This window comes from Daucus carota, chromosome 9 (genome assembly GCF_001625215.2).
Source record: "Daucus carota subsp. sativus chromosome 9, DH1 v3.0, whole genome shotgun sequence".
Classification (NCBI taxonomy): domain Eukaryota; kingdom Viridiplantae; phylum Streptophyta; class Magnoliopsida; order Apiales; family Apiaceae; genus Daucus; species Daucus carota.
In genome coordinates, this window is record NC_030389.2 from 40,447,407 (window position 1) to 40,475,354 (window position 27,948).

The 27,948-nt window shown below is 31.1% G+C and overlaps 1 protein-coding gene and 1 long non-coding RNA gene across 2 annotated transcripts; one reads left to right on the top strand and one right to left on the bottom strand.

The window, feature by feature from the left end:
• Positions 1–3,839: 3,839 nt before the first annotated feature.
• Positions 3,840–5,251, top strand: LOC135149105 (uncharacterized). Its single transcript, XR_010287207.1, has 2 exons — positions 3,840–4,447; positions 4,883–5,251. It is a non-coding gene; the product is annotated as an uncharacterized LOC135149105 (long non-coding RNA).
• An 18,771-nt stretch (positions 5,252–24,022) lies between these two features.
• LOC108200834 (SUN domain-containing protein 5) lies at positions 24,023–26,947 on the bottom strand. Its single transcript, XM_017369093.2, has 4 exons — positions 26,621–26,947; positions 24,891–26,251; positions 24,708–24,793; positions 24,023–24,459 (listed from the first exon to the last, which is right to left on the bottom strand). The coding sequence occupies exons 1-4, from the start codon at positions 26,796–26,798 to the stop codon at positions 24,225–24,227; spliced, it is 1,860 nt and encodes a 619-aa protein (XP_017224582.1). The 5' UTR covers positions 26,799–26,947; the 3' UTR covers positions 24,023–24,224.
• Positions 26,948–27,948: the final 1,001 nt, after the last annotated feature.

Consider the following 27,948-nt stretch of genomic DNA (forward strand, 5'->3'; position numbering starts at 1 on the left):
TCGAATATTTTTCAGGTTTGGATCGGATTCTGCAATGGATAAAAAATTCAGGTTTAAATATGAATTATGTCATACCCGACCCGATTGACATCTCTGATAATTCATACTACATAATCGCCTACTTAGTTTTAACGGATTTGTACCTTGTTCTGGTGGTGGCATGATCTCGGCTATATGTGATATATTGATATTGCCGACATAATCCGGACGCACTCGAAGAGCATGAGGATTCTTGTTTTTCTTACAACATGGGCGTGAAATCAATCCGTAAGCAGGTGTAACTGTGATATTTTCTATTAGTATATAAGATTTTCTGATTTAATAAAAAAATTCTAAGTTAAATACCACATTGGCGTGAAATCAATCCGTAGAGATAAAACCTGCACCATCTGCATTGATTTAAAACATATAAACATCAATATTTTTTTGAATATTTTTTTAACATTATATCTAACTAGTGAATAAAGCCGCGCTTCGCGGCGGCGTTATGAATTTTTTATAAATTTTGATAGGAATTAATATTATAATTGCATAAAAGTTATTTTGAGTCATGTTCCTGTTAAACATATCATTAATAAAAAATATTATAATTAATATAAAAATTTGTTTAAGTGGTCCTCATGTCAAACACAATACTAATAAAAAAAATTGTTTGACCCGCCCTCCCATCAAAGACATGATGAAGTTAAAGATTATATTTGGATAAAAATTATTTTAAGCTGTGGTCACGTTTTAATAAAAAAATACATTATATCATAGATAAAAATTTGTTTTAACCGCTTTCCCGTCAAACATAATACTAATAGAAAATTTATTATTATTTAGATAAAAATTAATTTGGGCCGCCCTCCCCTCAAACACAATACTAATCAAGAATTTTTTTTAGAAATTTTGATACGAAATAATATTAAACTTACATAAAATTTATTTTAAGTCATGTTCCTATTAAACATATCAATAAGAAAAAATATTATAATTAATATAAAAATTTGTTTAAGTGGCCCTCATGTCAAACACAATACTAATAAAAAAAATGGTTTGACCCGCCCTCCCATCAAAGACAATATTAATCAATAATTATGATAAAATTAAATATAATAATATAGATAAAAATTAGTTTGAGCTACTCTTTTGTCAAGCACAATACTAATAACAAAATATTATAATATAGACATTAGTTTGAGTGGCCCTACTGTCGAACACAATACTAATAAAAAATATTATAATTATGATAAAGTTAAAGATTATATTCGGATAAAAATTATTTTAAGCCGTGGTACCATTTTAATAAAAAATACATTATAATAGATAAATATTGTTTTAGCCGTTTTACCGTCAAACATTAATACTAATAGAAAATTTATTATTATTTAGATAAAAATTAATTTGGGCCGCCCTCCCCTCAAGCACAATACTAATTAAGAATCATTTACATTATGATAAAATTATAATTATAAATGGATAAACATATCCAATTTTATAGATTTTAGCTATTATATTTTTCTTTAAGATTCAGATTTTTTAATTGTTTAAAATTATCTCTCTTTTCTTTTAGGATTCCTATTTCTTAATTACTTAGAATTTTCATAGATTTTAGCTATTATATTTTTGTTAAAATTCCTATTTCTTATCTACTTAGAATTATATCGCTCTTACGATTACTATTTTTTAGCTACCTTACCTATTTTCTCACAAAAAATTAGAAAAATTAAACAGAATTCCCGCGTATCTTCTCAAGAATCATTTAAATTATGATAAAATTGTAATTATAATTGGATAAATATATCCATTTTTAATAGATTTTATTTTTTAATTTTTTTGAATTATCTCTCTTTACTTATAATCTTTACTTATAAGATTCCTATTTGTTAACTACCTAGAATTTTACAGAATTTCACAAATTTAGGAGGCGCTTTTCTCATCTTTCTTTATATTCTTTACAATAAATTCACCAAAATAATAATATAAAAAAGACCGAACCTGACATGAACGTATTCTTTTAATTGCAAAAAGAAAACATGTTAAAGAACTCAAGACATGGTTTGAACTTTGATGATGAATGAAATCACAACCACCCCATGATTTGAGATTAATTATTGGCAATAGTGGCCGCAAGCCGTTTGATCAACAGGCAAATCTAAGGTGTAATTTCTTTTTCTTTAAAAGCAGCACCTTGATAACCTTTTGGCCAGCCGGCGAGGGGTTATGAAAAATCATGGGTACTAATTACTATAGCCTCGAACGGCTACATAAATAAACATAACAGAACATATAATGGCCGTTTGGATGAGTTTAAAATAAGTGCTTCTTGCTTAAAATAAAAAAGTGGAGCAGAAGTTAGAAGCAAATTAAGACTTATAAGTGATTAAAGTGTTTGAGAAAGAAGTAGAAGTCCTGAAACAAAAGTTAGCATTCCTAGCTTATTATAAGTGCTTCTTGACTTATTATACAAACGGTACGAATAAGTGCTCCTAACTTATAATCCAAGAAGCTGGACTTATAAGTGTTACACAAACACCCACATAAACGCAAACACACTAAGCTGTTGACATCAGATTCAGTTTAGTAGGATTCATGCGGTGTCAAAATCAGGAATTTGTAGAAATTTTGGAAAAGACGGTGCGCCAAAACAATCAAAGATAAAACTAAAAGAAAAATCACATGGACTTAAAACATCTTGAAATTTCTGTTAGGTAATCCATAGAGCATGTCCCGCACTCTTCCAATAAGTTTCTGGATAAATCTCTTCCGATGAGTTTCCGGATAAATTTAAGAAAATTATAAGACTAAATTGAAAATAAGAATTGTATTACTTTATAAATCTCAAATATAAATTGTATTTCTCTTAGGATTTCTAAATAAGAAAAGAATTGTATTATCTTTAGAATCCAATAAGAAAAAGAATCATATTATCTTTAGAATTGTACTAAACTTGAATTTTTTTGAATTATAATTATATTTTTCATCCGAAATTTAAGAAAAATTAGAAGACTGAATCGAACGATTCTAGAGACACCCGCATCCTCCTTTATATATATATATGATTAGTCCGCCAATTTGAATAAATAATATAAGTTAGCTCGTTGAATTGTTTATGTTAGAATCAATTATACAATCATATTTTATATATTAATTTTTTTTACTTAAATTAGTTCAATTTCAAAATTTGATTTTCATTTATTCGATTTTTTTGTATACAGTAGTTTGACTGATTCCGTTAAATATTATGTCCACTATATCTTTGTTTACCGTATAAATCATTCAGTAATAAACAAGTCATGTCCAACTTTATTAGAATGTTCAATACCAAATGATAACATAGAAAACAAAATTTTAATATTCAAACTATGCAATTTTTTACCGTTGCACAATATTTTTTTACCGTTTTGCAACATTAACTAAAATATTAGTAGGGTTACGTTTTTCCTTAAATCTGGTACTCTACTCTAGTCAGAAAACTATTGCAGCAATAGTTGGCATATTAGAAGTTAATAGAAAAAGTCCAGAGGTGTAGTCCTCTGGATGATCAACTAAGGAACCCTTGACAGATGAAGTTAGGAAGCTCTTGGATGTTGAGTTCACCTGCCACAAATGTATGAGCTATATCGAGGGACAGATAACAATACTCAAGAAGGTCAATTCTTTCGTATTTACTCCAGCTAGAGTGTTTCAGGTACTCTCTAGCAATGAACTCTGCGTGCTTGCCGTCTATGCTCTGCCAAATGTCCTCCAGATCACCGTAAATTGGAAAGCTCTTAATCATCTGAATTTATTAAATGAGGAATTTCATTTAATCAATTCAAACTGCTTATGTGTTAAAGAAATTGACTGCACCTGAACCTTAGCCGTGCCTAAGTAAGTAATGAATATTAGGGCGATCCCTTGAACTGGCCACCTGAATCCTCGCTATCAGCCTGTGTTCTGTACAAGGAACTCAGATTAAAATCCATTTATCATCATTCAATTATATATTTTATTGCTTAGATTGTCAATTTAGAACTGAGAATTTATATAGCATTTTATGTTACTAATACTCATTTGTGCATCCCCTAACCTCTCTTGAATCTTACCTCAGTATCTTCACTCTCTTACTCACCTCACCTGATTCTCGCTCAACTCTCAACTCTCATCTCACTTTCTCCACTCTCTCTCTCATTAAAAGTGCATTTGAACCGTAAGTAGGGTTAATCGCCTCAATTGGGTTCAATCCTCGCTCTCTTTTGCTCTGGCTAATTAAAGTAGCTAATCGAAGCAGGGAATTCATGGATCTTAATGGATTTTACGGGTCTTCATGAATTTCTTATAATTGATACAATTACATCGACTTTTTCATGGATTTTGTACTAATCAGGACTACAATCTTCATTTTCCAGGAGATTAGGGCTCTCTCTCGAGGCTTGAAGTCGGGGCTTTTACTTTGAGATTTGAGTTAGGACTTTCAATTAAGGTAAATCCATATTTAATTATGGTATAAATTTGGGTTTTGTATTCTATATGTGATGCCATAAATATGGGTTTTGTATTCTATATGTGATGTTTTAATTTACATGTTTTAATCAAGGTAAATCGAATCCTTATGGTGTAACTTTGGTTTTGTTTTTTAGAATATACTGTATTGATTGAAATAGAATGGGAGAAAGAAGAGGGCGAGAGACAAAGTAGTCGAGTCTATAGAGAGTCACAGATTAAGAGAGTTAAAGAAAATAGGAACCTTAGGGTGATTTTATATATATGAACTTTACACCTTATGTACTTTATCTTTGGTGTATCTTGATTTTCTTGCTTGTCCATCCGTATTTATAAAGACAGACTAGAACTTATAGTAACTCTACAATCTTCTTTCCATTGCAAAGTTGCATCTTATTAAGATCTATTCCTGCAGGCAGAATGAGATTGATAGTAAATTTCTAGAAGCACAGAACATCATGGACTATAGTTTTCTGCTTGGTGTGCATTATCAAGCTCCGCAGCATCTGCGATCTCTTATGTCTTATAATCAAAGTCTGGCAGACGGACTTGGAGTAGTTGCGGAAGAAGGTGGGATGCACATTTGTATAACCAATTTATGATTTAAAGATTCCTAAATCTTTCGATCAGGATAGGTCACACATAAGAAAATTGATTTCTATTTCACAGCTAAAAGTCACGCATTTTTCATAACTATATTAACTTCAGAGCACTAGACTCCTTCTGCAGAGTATCGCGATATAACCTTGTGAATATCATTGATTCACCTTGCACTCTTTTCTTACTGGTACTGTTTATAGTTTTCTAGTATCTTTAGGTAGAACAAGAATACTAGTATTCTTAATTAATAGTAGCAATCTTGGGAGAGGATGTGTATGGCAAAAAGTAAGGGGGGAAATGGGTTTCAGAGTTTTGCACGGCTTCAACTTGGCCTTATTGGGGAAGCAGCTATGGAATTTCATGAGTAATCCTGACGCACTGGTTACACGTATCTTTAAAGCCCGATATTTCAGTGATTGTCATTTATTGAAAGCAAAGTGAGGTGCTGGTTCGAGTTTCTTATGGACGGGCTTATGGGAGACTAAAGAAGAGTTGTATAAAGGCTATAAATGGGTTTTGGGTGATGGAATGGATATTGAAATATTTAGAGACCCATGGTTACAGGGAAAAAGAGAATTATGTGTGGAAGACTACCATGATAACAATGTCAGACCTGACAAAGTGTGCGCACATTTCCGTTCTAATACTAAAGAGTGGGACGAGCATAAGGTATGCCAAACTTTTCTCGATGATGATGTTAAATGCATTCTTCAGACTAGAGTTCCTCAAATTGGAAAGAAAGATAGGGTGGCTTGGATGGCAACTGTTGATGGTAAGTACACTGTTAAGTCTGGGTATCATTACTAGTATGACAAAAGTGGGAATATGGCCTCTGTTATTGAGTGGAATAGGTTATGGAATCTTGATCTACCACACAAGATCAAGATATTTATATGGAGGTTTTGTAGAAATAACCTTCCTGTTAGAAATTTGCTGAGATGTAAAAGGTGTGTATCCCAATTTTATGTCCAACGTGCAATGCGGATGATGAGCATTTACTTCACTTATTTTTTGACTGTGGCTACGCTAAGAAATGTTGGGAGGAAGCTGGTTTGAGCTATGATATGAGGACAGTGGAGGATGCTTTTCATTGGCTCCTTGAGAGGTTAAGTACTGAAATGAGCGAAAAGTTGATTATCATAACAAAAGTGCTATGGGGCATCTGGTTTGGTCGTAAAATGAAAGTGTGGGATTCAAATAGGGGTGACAGTTTTATCCGACCCGATGGATACTCGACCCGTTCCGACCCGATTGGGTCTACCCGAACCCGATATAGTTGGATCTGGATCCGGATCTGGATCTTATTTTCAGACCCGAAAGAGTTTGGATCTGGATCTCATATATTCCGAACCGAGAACCGACCCGAAACCCGATTTAAACCTGATCCGAACCCGAAACCCGATAAAAACCCGATACAAAATATTTTTATATATATATATATATATATATATAGGAGGAAGATCCTAAGAAAACCCAGCTTATCAAGAAAACTGAGAAACCCACTTAATCACCGTTCATCTCATAATCATAATATTTATCAAAATATCAATCAAATCTAATTTATAAAGGATAGTATAGTAATCTTCTACATACATTTAATGCATTCAATAAATACATGCATTTAATGCATTCAATCAGTACATTTCTTTCTTCAAAAAGATTTGTCTAAGATTTGCTTCAATATTCACGCATTATCCATACTGCATCAATCAAGCTCACATATAAGGATTAAATTAGTAAAATATAAATATTATTTAACTAACATAAATAATAAGATATGCAATTAATTGATTTCTTTTTTTTATATTATTTATATCTCATTAATAGTCAGAGCATTTAGTGTATATTAAATTTGAATTTCAAATTTCAAAATTTCTAAGTTTCACCGTGAGAAATAGAAAAGATATAATAACATTTTTTTAGCATTTATTTTTATTTATAATTTTTTGACGTAAGAGGTTTCTTAAAGTATTCCTTTAGATATTATTATAACTTTTGTATTCGTATTCTTTTATATTAATTGGTTTAAGATTTTTCGAAATAATAATTAATAAAAATATTAAAAGAGTCAAAAGAATATCATACAGTGAATAATTTATACAAGAAAAATCTCAAATTTTAAAAGAATCTTGCATGACACAAATATTTATTATTAAAAATAATAAAATATCTTAGAGAATCTTTAAAATTTTATTATTTAAGATCATATTCTAAAATACATTTAGATAAGATATTTTCATAGGTATTATCATGTGTACGAAATTACTCAACAAAATCAGATCAAATATTTTCTCATTAACTATAGGAGAGGTATTTCAGTTTTATTAATATAACATATATGATAAATGTCATTTGAATGTAATTGGATTCCTTCAAGTGTTTATATTCAAAGTAATAAAATATAACAAGATTTCGTTAAGTGTTTTGATGCATATTTTAAAAGAATATTGCATGGCACAAATATTTATTATTAAAAATAATAAAATATCTTAGAGAATCTTTAAAATTTTATTATTTAAGATATTATTCTAAAGAGCATTTAGATGAGATATTTTCATAGGTACTGTCATGTGTAGGATATTACTCAACGGAATCCGATCAAATATTTTCTCATTAACTATAGGATAGGTATTTCAATTTTATTAATATAACACATATGATAAATGTCATTTAAATGTAATTGGATTTCTGCAAGTGTTTATATTCAAAGTAATAAAATATAACCAGATTCCATTAAGTGTTTTGATGCATATTTTAAAAGAATCTTGCATGACACAAATATTTATTATTAAAAATAATAAAATATCTTAGAGAATCTTTAAAATTTTATTATTTAAGATCTTATTCTAAAGAGAATTTAGATAAGATATTTTCATAGTTACTGTCATGTGTAGGAAATTACTCAACGGAATCTGATCAAATATTTTCTCATTAACTATATGGTAGGTATTTTTTTTTTTTGAAGATGAGAATAAATCTCACAAATATGAATCGGCAATTCACTGTGATAATTCTTTCATTCAACAAAGCTTATCATCTAACCGTCGGATATGCAAGATGACCGGGGAAATTTAGACAATAAAACTTTAATGTCCGAAAAGAAAAACCCGTCTTCTTCCAAGAATCCTGAAAATTAAAACGAAGGAAATAAAAAGAATCTTGCATGACACAAATATTTACTATTAAAAATAATAAAATATCTTAGAGAATCTCGTACATATATTCCAAAAAGATTTTGTATGGTCATGTTAATGATTAGATATTTAAGATTCGATTAAGTGTTTTAATATCAAATTACTAAATTAAATATTAAGCATTTATGATACTAAATGCTTTCTATTTAATGTTTTAATTAATTATTTACTATTGGATAAAAAGTAAGATTTTGACATGTTAACTTCATTAGTAAAATGGTAATGGAACCTTAATATTTTAACTTCATTAGTAAAATGGTTAATAGAATCTTAATATTTTAACATCATTAGTAAAATGGTGTTAAACATCTTAACATCATTAGTAAAATGGTTAATAAAATCTTAATATTAATCTTTCACTTATCACAAAAATAAAAAAAATTATAATACATCATGTTTTTTTGTAAAATAGTTAAAAAAAATAATTAAAGCATTAAACAAAAATTATTTAATATCCTACCAAATGTTCGTAAAATCTATTAATTTTTTAACAAATAATAGTATTAAAATATTATCATTAAACATTCTTATTAACATCTTATAAAATATACACGTTCTTTAATTAACATAAATAATAAGATATACAATTAATTGATTTCCTTTTCTATATTATTCATATCTTAATTAATCAGTGTGTATTCAGTTTGAATTTCAAATTTCAAATTTCAAAAGATTCAACTTGATAAATAGAAAAGATTTAATGATATTATTTTAGCATTTGTTTTTATTTATGATTTTTGGATGGAGGAGGTTTCTTAAAGTGTTCCTTTAGATATTATTATAATTTTTGTATTGGGATTCTTTTATATTAATTGGTTTGAGATTCTTCAAAGTAATTATTAAAATTATTAAAAGAGTCACAAGAATATCATAAGGTAAATAATTTATACGTGAAAAATCTCAAATTTTAAAAGAATCTTGCATTGCACAAATTTTGTTATTAATTTTTTTTAGAGAATCTCGAATATATATTCTAAAAGAATATAGTATGGTCTTAATTTAATATTAAAATTAAGATTCTAAAAGTTTTATTATCAAGTTTTCTCTGAATAAAAGATTCTACTAGAAGTTTTCTCTGAATAAGCATAACTAGAACACAAACTAGAACATCCATAAACAACTAGAACACAAACTAGAACACCCAGAAACTAACTGAAGAACAACTTCCACAAGAACCTAGTATTCTAAGCAAACATAACTAGAACACAAACTAGAACACCCAAAAATTAACTCAAGATTAACTTCCACCTTAGTAAAGAACCTAGTATTCTAAGAAGATCATCTAGTATTCTAAGAAGATCATGTGGAATCCTCGAAACTTTCCCTCTCCAAGAGATTCTGATCAACATCCATCAAGTCTTTACTCGCGACGTAGAAACAGGAAATCGAAGAATCAAAAAGTAGGACCTCCGAGGAAAACAAAAGCTATTAAGAACATAGGTTAGCATTCTCCGAAATGTTTGGATCATGGAGATTCTTGAGCATTCTATCCTCAAGAACATCCTGAGCATTTTATCCTCCAGACTTGGGAACTCACAGATGAACCAATTTTCTCATAAATCAATCTTCCGCCTCGTTCTTCTTCTGCCCAACTTGAAATTGTTGACTCGATTGGTTTGTACGACTTGAAATTAAAAAAACTCAAAGGTTGAGGGTACTCCTTGATGTTAAAAAGTAGAACCTTTTCGAATCCAATCTCCACAACCCATTGCCTTTGTGCATCTGAAAGATTGTTCACGATTCTTTTTAAGAAGATAGGTTTGGCTCAAACCAACAAACGGTCGGTGTTCTCATGGAGATTCTTCTCCACCATTATATCTCTGAAAATGAAGCGAGGCTATTTTGCGATAGTTTGAAAAGGAATACAAGAGTCACAACAATTAAATGATATGAAAAAGATTTAAGATCGATGAGAATGATATGTCGTACAAACCTTCGATTGATGAATCATAGTGTTTACACGACCTCGTAGTTTTCTCCTGCTTACAATTCTAGTGGTTCTTCATCACAATGTATACATGTAATGATCTGATATGTAAAGATTTGTGATTAATTTATGTGCTTTGATTGGATTTTGGCAGATGCCAAAATTATAAAATTTCTAATTAATCAAAAATAGATTCCTTACGATTTTGCCCTTGTGTGTGTTAGATTTTGATATTTTTTGATTGGATTTAATTTGGGAAATGATTATATATGACAAAAATAATCAACGGCATCTAAGAGGGTTTTTCAGTTTTCTTGATAATTTGGTTTTCTCTGGAACCTCACTCATATATATATAGGCTCATGATCAAATAGAAACCACTCTTAAAATAAAAACTAGAAACCAGTTTCCCTACCACTATTTATAACTACGGGTATCACTAATTTATACTGCACTAATCACTGTTTTTATAGAGTATGTAAACAGCGATTTTTATCATCAAAATTGAGAAAATTTACTTATCTAAATTATTGATAATCGATTATAGATGATTAATTTCATCCGTAGGAAGGTTCTTGGTGGTAGGAAGCCGCAAGAGAAGTTGTATGATGATGGTAACTAGTCGTTAGTTTTGTAAGTTATGATGGAAAGTGTATGTGACTATTGGTGATGATAGACAATGGTGGCAAGTCATGGAAACGTTTGGTAATGGTGGTAAGAGGTCCATTATTACGATTTGGGTGAAGATGATGGTCATATACGTTGCATATATGTGTATATATATATTTATATTCGCGAGATATGCTATATATAAATTAGTGATATGTTATGTACAAATTAGTGATTTCTGTAGTTAAAAATAGTGATAAAAAATTGTCCAGAAACTGGTTTTTAGTTTTTAAGCTAATTTGGTTTCTATTGGAGTAGGACTCTATATATATATATATATATATATATATATATATATATATATATATATATATATATATATATATATATATATATATATATTATGTTTCATGTAAAGTATATATTCTTTCTTAAAATTTTAGTTGTTATGATATTATATATTTTATAAATTGATAGTATAAATGATAAATATTTTTATTATCTATTTGTATATCCTTTTATAATATTAATATGTATATGCTTTTATAAAAAAATATAGAATAATCTATTATTCTATATGCTTTAATAAAAAAACATAAAAATATCTATTTTTTATATATTTTTATAATATTTTCAATATCTATTTGTATGTTTTTTTTATAAAAAAACTTGAAAATAGAAAGGATTACCTAATAACTTTCAAATTATAAATATAGCTCAAAATTTATTATTTATAATTTAAATTCTAATAAATTGAAATTTGATTAAATTATATTAACCTACTCATATATTTTTTCTTAAAATTTTAGCTGTTATGATATTATATATTTTATAAATTTATAGTATAAATGATAAATATTTTTATTATCTATCTGTATATACTTTTATAATATTGATATGTATATGCTTTTTTAAAAAACATAGAATAATCTATTATCTATATGTTTTTATAAAAAAAACTTAGAAATATCTAATTTTTATAATATTTTTAATATCTATTTGTATTTTTTATAAAAAAACATGAAAATAGAAATGATTACCTAATAACTTTCGAATTATTATTTCTCAGAACCTCTATTATGTTACACATCAAATAGATGATACTACTATGTACATCTATTTTGAATTAAATATCAATTCAATTCTATACAGCACTTGTGTAATGTACAAGCAGTTTTCTTTAAACTTCAGTTTTACAACTATATCCAAAAGTCCACTAAAGATGTTAAAATATGTGTTGCCATCATGACAGCACATCTCCGGAGGAACTTTTTGACGAAGTGTGAGTTCTTTTTAGATTTAAAATTTAACGTCTATGTTATTTTCCATATCAAGTTTTTTGCTTATACTAATATTTGAGCATATATATATAGGTTGACATAAGTGAATTATTTACAGCACTATATTGTGAGGATCATTCTTGTCCCTTAGGAAAAAAAATTGTTTGTATATTTTTAATAGAGAATCATGACTATAAGACTATCAGTTGCATGGAGCACTGGACTGTTTTTTTTTTTCAATTTGTGATGCCAGAGACATATATATCCTTGGAATATGAAATATAATCTGCGGTACTTTAGGCAAGTGATATAAGTAAAATAGTAATAGTGCTATTCTAAATTCCTTTAAGTTGGCTTACATAATACTACTGCTTAATTTGACAGAGTGCAACTTTTCATTTCTTCGAACCTGCTAAACTAATTCTTATAAAGGGAAAAACTTGAGAAAAAGGACATCAAGAGGCTTACTAAGTCCTAACTATGCCTTACATTTGAAGACCTTAAATAGAAATGTTTTTCTTCACCTTATGTATATTCTCTCTCTGTATACACATGATATACACACTTGATTAAAGTTTGGTTTGTTTATTCACTAATTTATAATCTAGATGAATATAACCAATCGGTTAATAAAATTTTATACAATTTTATTTAATTAATAATAAAACGCTAATAAAAGGATATTAAGTTTATAAATAATAAAATTAAAAAAATATGGTCGCCCGTGCGAAGCACGGGTTATAGGCTAGTATTATACTAATAAGGGAACTAGTACTTAAACGAAGAAGAAGATTACTGTTGTGTTTGGTTGAGGTGAATGAAAATGGAAGGAATGGAATAAGATTTGAACTATAATTTAGTTGAATGTATAGTAATTTCATTCCTTCTACCATTCCATTCTTATCACTCTTAACTAAAGCTCCAACTCTCCATTTTGTGAAGGAATGATCCATTCCTTATCATACCTATTTTCTACCCAAATCTTATCATACCAAATTTGCTCTCATTCATTTTTTTCAAAGTCCTTCATCCTACACTCTATTATTTTCTTTTATTTTTACTCATTCCATTCACCCCAACTAAACATAACAGGTCGACAAGGGTGATGGATAATAAACATAAACTAATCTAACAGAAACACACACGATTATGAAAACTACAGCAATTACTAGATAGTAGTAAACTTGGAGAAGGCCCGGCTCGTTGAATAAAGAGGCCCTGTGCTAAATGTGGATATTGGACCCTTATTATCAAAAAACAGAATATTCAATGAGGCCTCTGCTAAATGTGTATATCGGGCCCTTATTATTGAAAAACAGATGCACAATTCAATTAGCCACTAAACTGGAACACGTTAATTGAATGGAAAGATATAATCATGTTCATTGAAATAGAAGCTTAAATTTTTGTAAGTCGAAGCTGAGAGAGAGGAATACAGGACAAAATCATCAGACTCTGCATCTTGATTTTGTATTAGTTAAGGTTTTATTTTTTTCTTATAGCGTTTTGTTTCGATGCAGACATACTGTAATGGGCCTGAACTATAAAACTCAGCAATGGATGCAAGTCGGAAAAACAGAAGTCTACACAGCAACGCAACTTGAGGGAGGATTTTAATTGAAAAACTAAACTTACAGCTCAGCAATATTTACAGTGATGAAGAAGATACATACTTGTTTGTGAAAAGAGAGAAAATGAAATATGGACTTAGAGCATCTACAAGAGGCTCTTCATTTAGGCTCCTAACTTGATATTTGAGGAGGGAGAAGCAAAATGTTGCTCCAAGAGACTCTTAAGTGGCTCTTAAATCTTAAGAGCCTCTTGTTTCTCTCTCCTCTCTCCTCAAAGTTAAGAGCCACCACATGGCTCCTAACTTATTTTTTCACAATAAAAAAATCCTTCCCTCCAATCAACCTCCATCTTTCCCTCTCTTTTGTTATAGTGGAGCCCAATATATGAATAAAATATGAAATAGAGAAGAAATGTAGAGAGTATTGTTGGAGTTTACACTCTTAACTTTGTCCTAAATTACTAAGAGCCACATTTTTTATATTATATTTAGGAGCCAACAAGGAGGCTCTTGGAGATGCTCTACCAAGCTAGCTATGACCCTAACTATCTATTTATATAGATACAGCTCGTAGAATAATGTACTACTCCCTCCGTCCCCCTCAATTGTTTACATTGGAGGGGGACACGGAGACCAATACAATGTATGAAAAATGAGTAAAGTTAGATGAAAAGTGGGTAAAATGGTGGGACCCATCAATATTTAATAATAGATTTGAGATAGTGGAGGAAAGTAGTGGGTGTAATAGTAGTTTTTATTGTTAAATATGAGATAGTGGGGGAGGATAGTGGGTGTAATGATGGGAAAAACTTATTATTTATAGTAGAGTTAATTGCAATTGGCACCCCTTTGGTTTCGGCTTATTGCACATTGCACCTAATAGTTTTGGAAAATACACTTTGCATCCCCAGACTTTTAACCCGTAGACACTTTGCACCCTTTCCGTTAAATTCTACCGTTACCGTTAACTTTTGCAGGGGCATTTTGGGAAATTTAATTATATTTAATTAAAATCAAACCTTTATTTAAATTTTTTGATCATCTAAACGATATTTTTCGGAAAAATTTAAAGAACGAAAGTTGTAGAGAATAAAAAGATCTTCTTAGAACTATAAGGTTCAAAACTTTCGTAATTCTTTTTATAATTATTTTTAAAAAAATTCAAAAATTAGCAATCTTGTAAAAATGAACAATCGTTTTTAAATAATTATTTAAATTTTGAACCTTATTGTTCTAAAAAGATCTTTTTATTCTCTACAACTTTCGTTCTTTAAGTTTTTCCGAAAAATATCGTTTAGATGGTCAGAAAATTTAAATAAAAGTCTGATTTTAATTAAATATAATTAAATGTCCCAAAATGCCCCTAAAAAAGTTAACGGTAACGGCAGAAATTAACGGAAAGGGTGCAAAGTGTCTACGGGTTAAAAGTCTGGGGCTGCAAAGTGTATTTTCCAAAACTATTAGGTGCAATGTGCAATAAGCCGAAACCAAAGGGGTGCCAATTGCAATTAACTCTTTATAGTAACGTAAAGAAATGAGAGGGAAATCCCAATATAGTAACTGTAAAGAAATGAGAGGGACAGAGGGAGTATCAAATATTTAGCCGCCGCTTGTCTTACAAATGGTTACAATGATCCGTACTAGGACGCTAATAACAGATTTTGTCCTGTTTGCAGACTAGAGACTGTGAAATTCAGAGTTTGTCCCTTAACGTACAGATTCCTCGTACACTTTGTTATGCCCAGAATTTGAAGTTATTTTGTTAGGATGGATTATAATCCCAATAGAACAAAGACGAGTGTATACTAGTAAATTTATGTTACATTGGCACATACAATTGGAACCATGCACAAGATGTGTTCTGCGTACAAGGCTGTAAAATTTTACATGACGGGGCGATAGTGATACATGCAAACGCCTTCATAATCCTTCTGCTAAGAATTGAATCATCAATCTTCATTAAGTTAGTGCTTGAGTTATTCATGCCTATAAATATTATATTTTATATATATTATGATCATTCCATGGAGTAACTCTCGACTGAACTCGGACGAATACCATCTTAAAATTAATTTTTATAGTATTAATAATACTAGCCTTTAACCCGTGCAAAGCACGGGCGACTATATAATTTCAATTTTATTATTTATAAGTTTAATGTATTTTATTAATATTTTATTATTAATTAAATAAAATTTTATTAAATTATATATACCTACTGGTTATATTCATTTTAGAAAGTTTGTCTTGTACAATATTTTTCTATATTATAACACATTAGTATAAAAAATTAATATTTTTATTACCATATGTGATTTTTTTTCTTAATATTAATATATGATAATGTGTTTTTCATTAATATTATTTCATATTTTGCATATTTCATTGCATAGCCTAGGTGACTATAGTATTCTAAAAAATTTAGTTATATTAAAATATTGAGATAACATTTTAAGTTATTGGAAAGAATTTATTCATTTATATATTTTAGGTATTAAAATGTTTTTGTTTGAGACGTGTTAATTAGTGTAATGTGTCCTGACATTCTGAGGCCTTTTTTAGATAGCTTAAGTTGGTAGGTACTGCAGTAGGGATGATCAAAATCGAACCGAAAATCGAAACCGAAACTATGAAAATGGGGACAAAACCGCACCACAAAAAACCGAACCAATTAATAACTGAACCGAATAAAAACCGGACCACTAATATAGTTCTATATGCGGTTTGATTTTGAAATTTTTAAAACTGAATACAAACCAAACCGAACCAAAAAAAATTAATTATATATATTTTTCGAATTATGTATATTAATATTTTAATTTAATTTTATAGACCATCATATAATCGTCCCATATATTATGGGATGTTTAATTCTTTTTCTGCTTTACTTCGCCGACATTTAAATTTTTTTATATGCTAAAACAGAAGGCGACAACTAAACTGGTAAGTGTTGCACAGTGCACAGGTTACTTCAATAAACATTAGTAATTTATATGAGATACTTGTGAGGGTGTTTGCCATAGCTCATGTATATATTATTTTATATATTTAAATTATTTTAAATTATAACGTTATTTATATATTCATATCGTATTTTAATAAATATATTAAAAAATTATATATTTGGTTTTGAAACCGAAACCGCACCATTTAAAACCGAATTCAAAAAACCGAACCGCACCATTTATATATATGCGTTTGGTTTTGTGTTTTAATTTTACAAACCGAAAACCGCACCGAACCGCACCATACTCATCCCAAACTGCAAGTGCTGATTTTTTCTCATCTATATCTCAATGAACAGTTGTTCAGAGACAGTGAAGACAAGGCTTGGTAATGTACATATATTAAGCATGCAAGTTGTTGAGTGGCTAAGATGATGTAGATGCACGCACAACACAAGTTCTGGTCATCCCACATCTGATGCACATGAAGATCTACTACTGCACATATGTGGTTGGGTTATTGATGTAGTTAGAAGAGTATTGCATCTTGCTACAAGGTTCATATAGCTGCAATTGTTAATATTCTCTGCAGGGAAATTGTATTAAATAGTAGGGCATTCAGATTGTGGTGAGGATGTGTAGGGATTAGAACAAGTCTTACAAATTATATTGAGCTGCAGTCTCCTTAAATTTTCTTACTGCAGCAGAACTAAGTTAAAGTTAATAACTACAAGTAATTATTATAGAAGTAGTAGGACACTTTCAAAAAAATTGTGTTCCCCGGAAAGATAACTGCTAAAACTGGTGAAATTGTTACACAAGTGTTGTATAGAATTGAATTGAATTGACGGTAAATTTAAAATAGATCTAGATAGAAGTCAATGGATAATGTAAGATAAGCCGAAAGGCATCCCATCTGCTTCCATGAATGGCCTTTCTGATAAATCAACTTTTGCGAGTTCTGCAAGAGCATTCAAATCCATTGAAAGCAAAGATGCCTAAAATTATAGCAGAAAAGAAAGGAAGTCAATGTCATGTAATATGAAGCAGAGGAAAATAATGGAAGCTGCCTGAGTACTTAAAGCAAACAAAAATATCAACTAATATAGGAACAAATTAGCTGAATAAAACAAACATACGATCCTGAACCATGGTATGAATATAAATACAATGCTACCGGTTATATTGCATATTTTCCTTCTGCTTGTTTGATATTATGCGTTCATTTAAAGGTTCTTGGACTCCTTAACCACATCTTTTCTTGTATTACTATTACAACACACAGTTCAGCACGACCTAGGGACAGGCAAAATTGGGAATCACCACAATCATCACAATATTAAACAATCATATATGCATATATGTAGAATGCTCCTTTATTCTTAACACAAATTCCTAATTTCAATCAAATTGTGTCCCACAACAACTCTCCTATCAATCATATGATAAATACGACACTTCAGCATCGACAAGAAGGAATACAAGGGACAAAAAATGGTTAAAATATAGATCAGATGGTTCTCCAGTAAGAGAACATAGGTCACACCATAATAATATAGAATAAATATAGACTATAATGATAGTCATGCACTTGTTTTTGCTGAAATTACTATTGTGCTGCATCTGGTGCATCAGTAACTGCTATTCCTATACCAGCTTTCTTCAGAAAGGGGGATCATTGACACAATCTCTAGTCATACCACAAATATGCTTCTTCTCCTGTAACTTCTTTACTATTTCATACTTGTGCTCACACTTAAAAAGGACCTAATAATAGCTAGACCAGATGAAATAACAATACAAACCGACCCCAAGCAGCTGCAGTACTCTATTAGTGCTTCAAAACAACAAAGAAAGAAAAAAAAGAGAAACAAAGATTGTATGTATAGTAGAAATCATAGACAAGTATATCATGATCAACAGATAAAACTTGCTCAATCAGCTTTATAATATAGTCTCACCATAAACTCAAAATCAACACTATTTGTGGATATCCAGATTCTTCACTCAAGTACATCTCAATTACTTTATATTCGTGTCGTAAAACACTCCTCCCTCTGTTTTCAAAATAGATGACGCTTAACTGGTATCTAATTCAAAATCAAGTTTTTTTAAACAGATAAAATTTGCTCAATCAGCTTTATAATATAGTCTCACCATAAACTCAAAATCAACACTATTTGTAGATATCCAGATTCTCCACTCTTTTAACTGGGATACGAAACAGTTCTGATATGGAACAAGATAGACTACACCACCCCCCTTGGATGTTCCTGGTTCTAATTAAGCCTGAAAATGGCTTTATATGACTTATTTAGTTTGTGCACTGAATTTGTGATATTTCTTCTTGATTTGTATGGTTTATCCAAATCTTACTTATATTTAATTTTCCTGTTTGTTGCTGCATTATTACCTTGTAGGTTAATTTTCTGCAGGCCAATAACAATCATCAGCTTGCAAGGCCGCAAAGAAGGTGACAGTTCTTTTCAATGTGGTTCTGACCGTCTCATAGCTGAGTGAGTTGATGTTTCAAACAACTCTCGGATCAAACCTGGTCTGCAACAGTAAGACATACACCTAAAATAGCTGAATCCCCGGCTTCCATTCTAACAAGTACTTGAAGAAGAATTATCTTGGTATTTATTTAACTGCTGTTTTGTGTAAAAGCATGTGATAATTTTTTTAGAACTTCCGACTAGTTGAACTGTCCTTAACAGGGCTATGGAAGAAACAAAATTTGTATAATATTAATGAAGTCTAGCACAAAATAATTGCATTTCACAAGAAATTTTACGTAGTAAGATTTTAATCAGGATGCTAGCAATTTATTCAATCAGTTTAGTAGTTTACTGTTATAAAAGAAAAACCACAAATACCAAACAAATCACCTTAAAATTTCAAGTTAATAATTAATTATGGAGTTTCAAAAAATTATATTTATAATTTAAAATTATAGGTGGCATGATCAATTATTAATTATTGTATACAGAACTAAATCAGAATATTATACTGAACTATATATTTAAATTTTATATGATTTTTATATTGCTTTAGATTATAGACTAATTCATAAATAATAGTTTATAATGTTTAATTTTATAATTATCATTTATATATTATTTTACTATATATATAATTAAGACCAATCTCTTTGCATCAAAGGTGATATCGCTTTGTTTATTCATTCCTTTAATTATATGTTACAGGGACAGCAGCACTGATCTCTCCGTGATCATAGGGGCCATGTATGCAGCCGTATTATTTGTGGGAATCAACAATTGCTCAACAGTACAACCAATTGTAGCAGTTGAAAGAACAGTATTTTATCGCGCAAGAGCAGCTGGGATGTACTCTGCAATCCCTTATGCCTTATCACAGGTAGTTTATCGAAATCTCTCGATATCAATTTTCACTCATCAATAAAATCTGTTCAGACCTGCTAATCAAGGGCTTTCGTCGATGCAGGTATTTGTCGAGATAGCATATGTGCTTGTCCAAACCATATACTACACTCTTATAGTGTATGCAATGGTGTGCTTCGAATGGACAGCTGCAAAATTCTTCTGGTTCTTCTTCATAACATTTTTCTCCTTCCTCTACTTCACATACTACGGAATGATGATTGTGTCAATCACACCAAACCAGCAAGTAGCCGCCATTTTTGCAGCTGCATTTTACGCGCTCTTCAATCTGTTCTCCAGTTTCTTCATCCCCAAACCAGTAAGTCACTTCCACATTTATCCTCTAAAAATTCAGAATATCAAAAGAAAAAAAAATCTAAGTCTGCATTTTCTTGTTTTATAAAAATTACCAGAAAATTCCTAAGTAGTGGATATGGTACTACTACCTCTACCCCGTGGCATGGACTGTCTATGGAATAATAGTATCACCCTATGGCGACGTAACAGACACCATCACAGTTCCAGGAATGTCGACTAAACCAACCATCAAATGGTACATAAATGATCATTATGGGTATGAGTCGGATTTTATGGCGCCAGTAGCTGTGGTATTAATTGGTTTTACAGTCGTTCTTGTATGCTTACTGCCTTAAAACATTGAAATTCCTGACAAAGTAGAGGACTGAAGATCAGAGGGAGGTCTGTGAGTGTAGTATAATGGAGAAATTGGACAGCATGAAGAAGAATAGTACTAATGGTAAGAAAGATTATGACGGGGATGAGGGTGTGGAGAGAAGGAGGGCAAGGAGAGAGAGGTCGAAGTTGAGGACAAAGAAAACGGAGAATGGTATTAATGGTGGTGTAACTGTATGTACTTCTGATGAAAAAGTGATTGATAGTGCTGGGAAGATGTACTGTAGTAAATACTAACATAAGATTTTAGTTTCTACAGACCATAACAATAAAGTTTTTCAATCAAGACAAATAGAACCAATTACCTAATCCGACTTCCTTCCATCATCACTCACTACGCTTGTACGATGAATGCTTCCTAGCACCCCTTGCATTCTCATACTCAAATTTCAACACATGTGGTACATGTGAAGTATCCTTGACATTGTTGTTGAGTCGCTCGACTAGTCGCGACTAGTCGTCGACTAGTCGAGTAGTCGGTGTGCAGGGCTCGACTGGGATGGTCGACTAGACAGATGTAAGTATTTCGCCCGACTTATGACTGACTGGTCGACTGGGTCGACTAGTCGGGTCGACTGGAAGACCCAGTCGGTCGACTAGTGTTCAAATTCTAAAAAAAATCAAAAACCCAGTTGTATCAAAACCTAAAAACAAAAGCCCAGCAGCCTCCAGTCGATTCCAAGCAGTCTCAGTCACTTCTAACATCGATTGAATCGATTCCAGTAGCTTTGTTTACTCTGTTATTACTTACATTTACACACACTCTGTTATTACACACACTTGCACACTCTATAATCAGTAGTCACTAGTTGCAATAGGCATTGTTTAATGCCAGTACACACACACAGAATCACAGTTGCTTTGTTTAATCTGCAGAATGGCTGATGCATCGAACAAGGCTGTTTATGCATAATTAAAAAGTGAGAATGTAGAAGTTAGAACAGACATATATAATTTATTACACATATAAATATAAGTATATATAATATATAATATTAATTTTATACCTTGTCGACTAGTGTCGACTAGTCTACGACTAGTCTCGACTAGTCACGACTCGACTTGCCGGAGAGTCTAGTCGACTCGACTCGACTTACCGACTTAACAACCATGATCCTTGAAATATAACACGCTCCCAATTGGACTCTCTTCAATCATAGGAAAATATAATTAACAATATAAAACCAACCCCCGTCAAGCAAAGCACCCAATGTAACACCCTAAAACACCTGTACAACAGTATAAGAACTAACTCTCATCAATAACCTCTAATATCAAACTTGAAAAGTACCGACTTCAAGGAGACTTCTACACAGCCTAGTTGAACTGACCTTAAGAGGGCCCTAATTACGTGCTAAGAATAACTAACTCTCATATCAAACTTGAAAAGGCATAATCAAATTATCATATTCATAGGTAATTATCAAATTATCATAGGTAATTGTATCTAAAGCAACAATTAAAACTGGATAAACAAAAAACCAAATAAATAAGTGATTACCTCCTTGGACTGTATGTGAAGATACGAAGCTCTCCCCGATATGGAGACGGAGACAGAGGGCGATGAAGACAGGGACAGAGAGCGAAGGTGAGTGTATTGGTGAATGTGATGGAGAGGGATACTGATACTTGTATCCTGTTCTATTTGTTTTTGATACTTCTATCCTGTTCTATTTGTTTTTGTTTTAAAAAGCAAGACTTGAATTGTTCGTTATTCTCAGCAGGGGTAATATAGGGTAAGCGACGAAACGAAACTAAAAGACTAAACCAAAAATTTTGTACGAAAAAACAACGACCAAACCAAAAATTGTGAAGGAAAAGTAGGACTACAAATTATACCCATCTTGGCTTTTTATAGTATAGTATAGATTGAGATTTTAAAATTATATAATCTGAATAATCGTATTATATATCATTTTAAAATTTTCAAACAATATAAAATACAAAATAATTGCAAAAGAAATAACTCGGTGTCCGTCCCGGACTCTAAACTAGAATAAATTTAATATAAAATCCATAAATATTATATTTAAAATTATGATCACTAATGGAAGGAAAATGCTAGATGGGGATGGGCATTTTACCGCCCCGCTCGACCTCAATCCGATTCCAGTCACGTTCGTATCGGGGGAGCGGGGACTTTTTTGGGTAAAGGATGGGGGATCGGGGGAAGTTTATTAAATATTCGGGGATCGGAAAGGGTTCGCATATTGTCTCCCCATCCCGATGAGCCCAAAAACTCCTCAATTTTCATATATAATATAAATATTATATTTATATATTATTATAATACTACTTATTAATTATAAATATATATTATATATATAGTTTAAATAATCTTCATCATTTTATTATTTAAATGTATTCATATTATAACATAAATTAATTATAATAAATATAGTTATATCTTCTAATTTTTTGTGTTAGTTTAAATTAATACTCAAAATGCTACATAAAAGTAGAAACCTATTATGTACAATGACATATTAATACAATTTTAAATTAGAATTTATATTATAATATTTTTAAAAAAATTAATGAATTCTCCAAATCCCACATTCAGGGCGGGGATCGGGGAGCAAACGAATTCCGTTCAGAAATTGAGGCGGGTTCGGAGATCGGAGACGGGGATAACATTCCGCGACTCGGAAGTGACCCAAAGCCCGTCCCTAATGCTAGATATCCTAAAAAGGTGTTGCCAAATCATTATCCCAAATATAGTTAACGACCTTCAATAATAATAAATGATCTACATAAATCACCCAATTAAAATTATTCATATGTTATTTGAAAAAATTTCGATTCAACCAAAAATAAGAAGCATGAGAAAAAGTAAAACTCCAAGTCCTCTCGTTTAAGAGCCATTACATGACTCTTATATTACTCTTTTATAATAAAATTCATTCTCTCCCATTTGAATTTGAATTTTTGTGATAATGGAGTTCAAATATGAATAAAATATAATGTTAGAAGTGAGTATAAAGAGCATTAGCGGAGTTTATCATTACACGACTCTTAATTTATTTTTATAATAAAGTATCCATTCCCTCTCATTTGAATTTGAATGTTTGTCACAGTGGAGTTCAAATAAAAATAAAATATAATGTTAGGAAGGTATATAAAGATTCACACTCTTCATAATGTATTAATTTACTAATAACTTAACATTTTATATTATATTTAAGAATAACCAGGAGCTTATTGGAAATGCTCTAACACAAGGAACCGAATCCAACAGTTTCGGTTCGGGTCTTTCTACAGCGTTTTTTATCCTTCTTGCACAAGATCAGACTACTGAAACGATGTGACATGCTTGAATGTAGCAACACAAGTACATGCACCCAATTGAACTACTGTGGATATTACAAAAACCACAAAGTCATATACTACACTAAGGAAGCAATTACATCCTTTTACTACAGAAACTCTACCTACAAAGTTATCTAAATCATTAATATAGAGCTCCTAACAAGTGACTAAATCAATTAAAGAGGGACAATACAACTGCATATTGTTAATCAGCTACAACATTAAGTGACTATGAAATCACTAAACCAATGCATACAGCAAGACCACAGCTATATATTATCAATTCGCAACCTTTCTGTGCCCAGCAAACCATATCGCACAAAATGGCTCCAGAAAACAACAGTACTCGTTCTGAAACTAGTTTGAGAACGAGAACACACGCAACAATTAAACAAACTGTTATTATGGTGATCTCCTTCTTTTCCAGATATGCTTGCTCGCCTGCAACTTTTTCGATATCTAATCTGCAAATCAAGTTAAACATAACAGGATCAACACATGCTTCAAAACATCAGTTATTATGCCAAGTATATTAGTTTCAAGTCAAAATATCAGTTATAATGTGAGATATGTTACTTTTAAGTCAAAATACAGGTTAAATTTGTCCTGAGCAAATTCATGGAATTTTAGAATCTTGCAGAACTGACCATTTGAGCAGGAAAAGATAAACGTGTATGAGCTTATACGACTAGTACATGTGCGTATCACAAACCTCAAATTAACATTTTCTCTTATCACTGATTCCAGCTTCGACATGACGCCACTTTTCCATGAATCAATGTCAGCAACTTCTTTCTCCTGCAAAATCATATGAATCACATTAAAAATGACAAAGTTAACATAAATGGTTTACATGCCAAGTGAAACTTAAAGAGTAATGCAGATGTGCACGCACCATAATCTCTTTCCATTCTAAAATATCCTTGACCTCGATTTTGCTCTTTTCCAACAGCTTTTTATAGTCTGCAATTTTTTTCTCCAGGTCAGGTATAACCTCTGTTTGTCCATTGTTTAATCGTTTGATGTACTCCTCCAATGCGGATAAATTTGTTTCAAGTGACCTCACCTTCTGCATTAATATTTTAAGAACGACATCCCCGTGTATTCTACCACTTGATTGTTGTCTAACTTTGACTGTCGGATTGACTATAGGATCAGGGATGTTGCTTACTGTGACTTGAACTTTTGGTGCATCAACTGTTGGCTTATTCCCATCATCAGCCCCTTCTACCCCTTTACTTTTACTAGAGACATCAACCGCCTGTTTAGCTTCACCATCAACCTTTTTATCATTAACGCCTGATTCTGGTTTTGCAGACAGAGTAATAGTTGAATTAGGTTTTGATAATTTAGTGGAAGCACTTTCCTCAGATTTTACAATGAGATCTTCAAGCATCTGCTCAATTGCATCATCTCCATACACTCCCACAAGACTCAACGTGCAGTAAAATTCTGATCCATAATGACTAAGCAAATTCAGCTTTAAGTATCTCACCCACTTTGGTTCAGGTAGCTTAAAACTTTGAGTATGCTTCACATTTGCTGCGACAAAGCTTCCCAATGAGTACCATATCTCAGTTGGATAAGTCAAACTACCAGACAAATTAAACTCCTTAAAATTAGAAGAATAATGTTCAAAATTTGCAATTTTGACAGCATCTACCAGCGTCTCCTCAGCGAGTTCAATGACAACATATTTCCCCCCAATTGAACAAGGATTTCTCAAATATTTATCATGGTCTTTCCCCAATATGTTGCTAGCTCCTTTTGCTTCCTTGTTGTGCGCAACCACCTTTGCACCCTTTGAATCAGAGGCGTAGTTGTATTCCGTCCCATCAGGTTCAAGTCTATGGGTAATATTAACGCGTGCATTTGGTGTAGAGCCTTTTTCTTTCATTGTCATGTTTAGTGATGCATCAAAAGATGCTTCATATGTTCTAGCAGTATCAAATTTTCCCGTTTTTGTATATCTATCTTCATCTTGCAGGTTAAGCTCACACATCAACTCCCTATACCCTAATATACTCTGGACTAAATCTTTCCGACGACATGTTCCCTGAGGTGATTTCCTCGAATTTGTATTGTTATGATCCTGACCACTAGGTTTACTAATATTCAGAGGCACTTTAACTTCGAAAACTAATTCTTGCTTATAATCATCATCCCTATTTTCTACAAAATCATATGCGATGTCAGAATGCTTGTCATAAGATATACTTGAGTTAGTCATGCTCCGATTACTGGACTGTACATTCCCTGTTCAATACAAATCTCAATCACTACAAACTATTACATCCAAAAAATCTAAATACCAAACAAACAATGATCATTTCATTCATAATAAGTCTACATAATTTGACATTACTACAAGGAACTCGCATAATTTCGACAGAAAATCATGAACCATATATCCCACAAATTCTTCCAGAAACAGATTAACCCGCAATAAAAAAATCAAAAACACTAAATTAAATTCAAAAAAAAATAATCAAAAACCAAAGAGTGCCTAAAATTTAACCCAAAGATTCCAAAACCACTAAAATTAAATGCATAAAAATGGGTCTTAACTCACAATAAAAAAATGAAAACCACTAAAATAAAAAAGTAAAAAGATAAAAAATTTACCTCCATTACCGTATGTAAGGCCAAGCTTAGAATAAAACAAGAAAACAAGAAACCAAAAGGAGATCATTAAAGGCAAAGAAAGCTCAAACAAGCTCTTCTTCTCAATGTCTTTTTGTGGGCCCCTTTTTCCAGACTTGATGTATATGAGATCACCGTTGTGGGTTTTCTTTTTCCTCATATCTCATCGTCATTTAACTTTTCCGGCGGCCGTTAAAATTCATCGGCGACAGGGGTGTTTTATGTAGTTGGTGATATAAATTGGATTTATTATGTTGTGTTGCATGTGGGGTTGTGTGAGAATGTCTGAAAATATGTTTTAATCGGAGAGGGATGGCTTGTTTGGTTGGTGAGGTGGTGTTTTTGTGTGGCTGTGCAAAGGTTTGCTTCCGAAAGTACCGGAAAGTGTTTTACTACTTCCACTCCACTATTTTTCTGTTTTTAAATACTCCGTCTGTTTTTTAATATATGACGATTGACTTTTTGGCACACATTTTTAAGTGTTTTGACCGAGTAGTTAAAATATTATTTTTGAAATTTTCTTTTTCTGAATAAAAATATATAATCAAAATTTTAATTCACCAAAAAAATCAATTAAAAATAATGATTTTTACTATCCAGTCAACCCACCTAAAGGTACGTGCACAAGTCAAAAGTGACATATAAAAAAACAGAGGGAGTATGACTACAGTCTACACGTGCAGACGTGCTACTTTCGTTTATTGTTTTCATGACTGTCTTAATATTTTTTTATTAAAGAATTTGAATATTTTATGTGTTAGACAAAGAAAACAAAATAATTATTTATTTAACTCGTTTTTTCGACAGTTTGGGTCTGTCTCGGCTGGGTTTTGACGAGTGGTTTCTGTTAATAAAACTAATTGTATGTCAAAAAATAATAATAAGGAGATGATCTGATGATGATCAAGCGTCTACATGTTAAATGTTATTCTCTTCGTTTCTTTTTTTTTTTAAGATTTTTTATTTTTGACATGTATTTTAAAATAACAGGTAAAATATAATTTCATAACTTATTTTTAAATTTATTTTCTAAAATATTTGATATTAAATTTTTATTAAAAAAAATTAAAAATAATTTATAAAACTACATTTAATATAAACGTATTAGAATATGTGCTAGTTTTCGCAAGATAAAGAACCTAGAAAGACAAATAGAGTATCTTGTCTCCATTTTTATTATCCTATAAGAATTTCGGTACTGATATTACCAACCGGAGACACATGCTCTCTGCTTCCACACACACACTGTTTTCAGGATCTGGTGTGTTCATGACCCAGAAGTAGATAACTTCTTACACCAGGACACATTA